Raw genomic sequence first — 6,000 nt, 5'->3', positions numbered from 1 at the left:
GGGTAAAGATAAGGCATTTATAATAAATGGATTTAGTTTTCCCCATACATGCACGTCCATTTAAAAGAAGTCAGGGGGGCACTGCAGACAGTTAGGGAGGATTTAACAAAACTAACCACGAGTTGGCATGTCTGATATTTTTAAAGATTGTTTACCTTAGGAGGTGTGCATTTATAGTAACAAAATGCTTTCTTTGTCCTTGCAAGATGTTTAAATAAAAAGCTCATTACTTTGTAGCAATTAAAATACTATCTTAATGATGTTTTAAGTAATTTATATCCCAGAGCTTGAAATGTAATTTGCTAAGATATTATTATCAGATCATCTGAATTATAATAAAATACCTATTCTTTCTATTATGTATCTCCAATTATAACATTATTATCAAGATCTGACAGCTAACTCCTTGTTTCAAGTTTATTAGTCTTCATATATCAAGAAACAAATGAAAAGGACAAACAAGGAATGTAAAAAGCCAGCTCATAAAAAGCTGAAATGTTTTTATTACATGGTATATTTTTCTCTGTCATAAACTTCCGGTTTAGGAAATGAGAAAACAAATAGTTCTTTTGACAAACTCCTTGACAAAGTGTTTAACTCAGTATTTTTAGATTTTTGTTTAACTGTGGAAGGAAGGGAGAGGGAGGGAGGGAAGGAGGGAAGGATCCTTAACTTTTTATTATACCTTTCGAGGGGAGTGGAGAGTGGGGAGAACTAACATCTAATGAGTACCATGTCAAAAGAACTACAGCTGAAGACTACAGTCGGATTTTAAAGGCTTTGTAACATACAGTAAGATGGGACCCCAGAAACAGCCTAAATAATTTTGGGGGGAGGTGGTCCTTGGTCAGGCTTCGCCTAAGTGTTTCTAGGAAGATGGGCTTCAGGCTTGTTTCAAAGTGCCCCCTAAGGGCACAACTGCTAGGTAATTTCTCTAAGAACAAATTCTGTTTCCTGTACAACTTAAATCCTTCTTGATATAATACGCATAAGGAGAAATGACAAGCATATAATTTAGAAGTTTTAACACTGGTTTGTTCTAAGGAAGGCTTTAACTAAAAAAAACCAAAAAAACAAGAATGCTTAGATGCCAGTTTCAGAAACAATTTTTCCTGCAGCATCTTCTAGCTCAATAATTTAGTGGCAACGACAGTTAAAATGCTGTCAAAAACAGCAGTGAGGTTTAAAAAATAAACAAAAATAATATCCATTAGATTTTTAATGTCATTTACGGAATCGGCAATCACAACTGAGATTTACGAGAGCCTTCTAGTTAGAAAAAACAAATTAATCCTACCTTTTTAGGTTTTCATACACTTGATTGTCTCTAAATTCTATCAGGCAAGCATATAGGATTTCCTTCTCATCAAATGCTATGTCTATCCTGGTGTCGCCAGTCACAAGAGACCTTTTGTATCATTACTCCCTTGAGTCCCAATTCTTACTAGGAGTCCTGGGTAAACACAAAAGTAACCTGGCAGTTACATCATTCTACATAAATGAAAAAAGACTCTGCTATCTAAAAATAATGAAAGGCTCCATTTAAATTAATGTTATTTTTTGTCAAGTGTTCATTTTACTTTAAATAATGTAGTTCCGATCCAAATAGAGTTCTTACAAGCTTTAAAAAGATCTCTAGAGATTATACACAGGGCAGTAATTTAATTCTTATATTTTCATTTGTTGCAATGACATTTAGGGTTCAGTGTGAATTGAAATTTTTAGTGCTGTTGCTGACACCTTAAGGAAACTGTTTTATTTTACTTGGAAATTCTGATTAGATTTTTTAAAATTGTCTAGCTGTTGTTTACAAGAAGCATAATTACTAAGAAAATGGATTTTTTAGTTCCTTTGAGGTATTCATTCAGTTGCTATTTATTCATCACTTGATTTCATAATCTTGTTTGTGTCACTATGATTAGTTGCTATGGAAATTACCTCCTATGGAAATGATTCCAATGTCATTGTTGAAAGAGTATGACTTTTAATGACAAATATCAGCAGCAGACATGAACCCTTACTAGAAAAAGGAAATCTAATTAAAAATTTTTAGATGGATTAATTCTGAAAATTATTATCATGGCCAACTTTTCTGATATTTTGAATCGGCCATGTGCTTTTTAAATAAGTACTGAATGAATCTTAAGGTGTTAATCAGCTACTCACTTCCCCAAATGCCGATGTCACAATAGAAATTAGTACCATGCATAGAAAAGTGGAAGTAAAGTACATTTCATCTACCTGTTCCTTAAACTAAAAAATGTTTTGCTTTACTTATGAGAGTTAATGTCAACAGGATTTCAGGGCTCATCAAGGAAACAACTTTGAACAGCACATTACATATTCCCTTCAAAAATGAAGAATTTAATATTCAAAAATGTATCTCAGGAATCTGAAAGGTCACTGAGTTAACTAGTGAGTTAAACAATAGATGAGAGCCAGTGGAGCATTAGATGAGAATTCCAGAATGCTAAGAAGAAATTTTCTTGGGTGGATTCTATAATTTGTGGTTTGAATAAAACTTTTGAAACATTCCATTAGTATTAAAATCCTCATAATGAGAATATGGCTCTTATTTAACACATTTTAAATTACTAGACAATCCATCCCCAAAGAAATTTTAATGCTTTCTTCTGCCTAGTGCTTGTTCACTGCCTGGTACTAACTTAGGAATAAATTAACCCTTCCAATAATTGGGATATTGTCTAGAAACTGCCTCCTGCACTCTGCTAGAGAAATCCATTTCTTCATTATAAAACATTTTTTTTACAACTAATAGCTTATTAATTATTGATGTAAATCACTGTCATATTTACCTACATAATTACATATTACTACATCTATAGTGCTTCTGAATTAAGCCTCACAGTTACAGATTTTGTTAAATGTCTTAGACATTAAGGGTTTTCTACACGTGTGCCTGCAACCATGATCTAGGGTCTAAAATGTCTTTGATAGATTTCTGCCGTGGAGCTGGCACTGGCTTGGCTTCAAAATTGGTTTTAGTGTCTGTGTGCTCACCATCAGTTAAACTATTTTTCCTGGCAGGAAGAAGTTTTCGAGGAGCAGCCATTGGTTTCTGTAAGTGTTGCATTAGGGTCGATAATTTGGTATCCAAAGGTGAGGTCTGAGATACACTTGTCTTTTCCCAGTTGTCCTTAACCAATTGATCTGTGTTGCTCTGTGTTTTTAAGCTGAATGCAGCTTTACCAGAAGGAGGAAGGGGAGCTCGTCTCTTTTTCCCTTTCCCATCATGTAACTGTTTGCTTGCAGGAGATAATACCTTTTTCTTGATGACAACTTGGTGATTACCATCAAAGAGTGTGGCCCAAGGAGGCGGTGAGGATTCTTCATGCTGACCAATAAGGAACTCTCCATTTGTCTGTTCAATTTTTTTTTGTATTATATCAGTTAAACTTTCAAGTTTTATAGGTGAATCAATGCCTGTAATAATTTTAAGAAAAAATACATGGAAAAAAATTCAAAAGCAGTATATGCTTTGCCCAAGAAAGTTATTACAATATGTTATCTAAAAATAGTTATCAAAAACAGACTAGGATAAGCAAGTTTTTTTTTTTTTTTTAATGTGTTTACTTGTAAAAATAACCGAACTAATGGAACCAAAAAATAAGGAGATCGGGCTTCCCTGGTGGCACAGTGGTTGAGAGTCCGCCTGCCGATGCAGGGGACACGGGTTCGTGCGCCGGTCCAGGAAGATCCCACATGCCGCGGAGCGGCTGGGCCCGTGAGCCATGGCCACTGAGCCTGCGCGTCCGGAGCCTGTGCTCCGCAACGGGAGAGGCCACAACAGTGAGAGGCCCGCGTACCACAAAAATAAATAAATAAGGAGATCATGTACTGTGCACTGCACACACACACACACACACACACACTTAAAGATATTCCTAAACAAATGTGTAAAATCCAGCTTTCAAAGGAGTAGAGCTACATCAGAATCTTTTTGAATTCTACAGGTTAAGTATTTATAAAATATCTTTTGTTGGATTTAAAATCTATTCTGACTTCTAGGTAAGAGTGGATTCCCTTTTATAAAACCCTGATATGTAAACTAGGAAAATGTAACTGGATTAGTATTCTTTCCTGTAGACCAGCAGTCTCTGTAATAGGGGAAAAATCCAAAACAAAAAACCCATGGAAACAGAGTGAAGCCTTAATACCATTTTGGTTATGATCCTTGGGAAAAATAGAACACAGATAAACGTCTATTACATGATATATTCAAATGTGTAAACTCAAATGTTTCATTTTAAATCCAACATTTTAAGGTATATGTAAGTGCAGGGACTCTGGTGGAAAAATACACCAGAATTTAGCTCTGACTTGTGCTTATTCACAACACTATTCACTGAGGCAATCCCACAAAGACAAATAACCTTCAAAGTGTGGGGAAATGGAATATTAATGAGTCTAGAAATTTAAAATTTTCCAAAGTATTAAACTTAACCAATTTTTTGGCCTGAGATGAAAGGGTCCATTTATTAATATTCATTTATCAATGCTACTTTAAAACAAATTTAATAAAATATGGAAAAAAATTACTGAACATAATTATATTTTAGAATCTCAAGTTTACATTTCAGAATTTTCATCAGCTACTTAGCTAATATTTATTTTCAGTGCACCCTTATTCATTTTGAAGCCTTAACATTTTTGTTTGATCTTAAGCATTCAAACTATGAAAAATGTGTATTCATTAATTTTGTATTAATTCATCTATTAAACATGAGTTCCTTAGACTATAATCATAGTCTTTTTTCATTCATTTTGACTGTGCCCTGAAAATTTTAGCATTTTAATGTCAACAGAATAAGCTGCTTGAGTAAGGACAATGTTGTTTTTGTTATCCTGCAGCTTAGAAAAGACAAACCCCACTTACTCATATCATGGTAGACTGAGGTTGCCTCTTTTGTCAAGAACAAAGGTGGTTTCCGTGGTGACATACTCTCAATTTTCATAAGTTCTTCACAACAATGCTTCCATTGGCCTAAGAAAGACAGAAAAAGGCACGCTAGTTTAAAACATAAATGTGAAGATGTATATTTAATTTTCAACAGATATTAACACACTTTTTGATTTGAAAAGTAAGTGAATTTATAAAGCATTATCTTAAAGAAGCTATAAAATCCTAGTACTTCCCATGATTTCAAAGTCTAAGTCTAGGCATAAAAGTACTCTATTTTAAATATAAATCTCTATGAACAGATATTAAGCTAAGATCTGTAGGCTATTAAATACTATACTACTTCACTAGATGGTCAATAACTAAAATCTCTATTTACAGCAAAGGTTTGTATAAATTCTCTCATTTTAAATATTAAATAAAAACATCCAGTATTTAAGACAGTTGAAAGGTAAAAATTAACTGAAATATTGTTACCTAGCAGGAAGTAGGAAAAAACGTTAGGAGTAGTGGTTCTCAAAAATGATTTTAACTTGGAAAATTTTAATTAAGAAATAAGAGTTGCTTATATAAAAATGATCTCTTGAGATGATTATCATGCCCTTTCAAAAATCAGGAAACTAGAAAAATGCTGTATTTTCATTTTAGTTAGGATATATAAAAACCTGTTACTATAAAGACAGATCACTCAAAATTCTAACTGGATCTAATCTGTTTTAGGAAGGACACGTTAAATAAAGCCATTAGGCATTCAGAATAATAATAAAAATACTCTTGAATAAGCTGTTTCAATTAAGTTAAAATTCAAAAGTGTGGACAACATTAATTTTTCTTGTAATTATGTTTTACTATGTTCATCTCAAAATAAAATTCTCAGATTTATTTCTCCTGAGTGGGTGTAAAAAAAATGTAACCTTTCCATCTTTATTGTGGACCTGCACGCTGGGTAACAGCTGTGCTAGAAACTATGTGTCTATATATTCATTATAAAAGTAAGTTATGGAGGTTTACCATTCTTACATTCTATCTTACATTAGCAGAAGAGTAAATGTAATATACATGTGCCTTTTTATAATGAT

The 6,000-nt window shown here is 33.2% G+C and overlaps 1 protein-coding gene across 1 annotated transcript in view; it reads right to left on the bottom strand.

The window, feature by feature from the left end:
* Nucleotides 1-2,908: 2,908 nt before the first annotated feature.
* RTKN2 (rhotekin 2) overlaps nt 2,909-6,000 on the bottom strand; it is a 77,106-nt gene continuing 74,014 nt past the window's right edge. Inside the window, exons 11-12 of the mRNA XM_024765244.1 lie at nt 4,898-5,005; nt 2,909-3,444 (exon numbers count right to left, since the gene is read on the bottom strand). Of these exons, the coding sequence (XP_024621012.1) occupies nt 2,909-3,444; nt 4,898-5,005 (644 nt within the window). The remainder of the gene's footprint in view (nt 3,445-4,897; nt 5,006-6,000) is intronic.

Source organism: Neophocaena asiaeorientalis, unplaced genomic scaffold (assembly GCF_003031525.2).
Source record: "Neophocaena asiaeorientalis asiaeorientalis breed wild unplaced genomic scaffold, Neophocaena_asiaeorientalis_V1.1 scaffold183, whole genome shotgun sequence".
In the NCBI taxonomy this organism is placed as follows: domain Eukaryota; kingdom Metazoa; phylum Chordata; class Mammalia; order Artiodactyla; family Phocoenidae; genus Neophocaena; species Neophocaena asiaeorientalis.
Note: the sequence above shows the minus strand (reverse complement) of the source record. Positions and strands in the feature narration are given on the sequence as shown.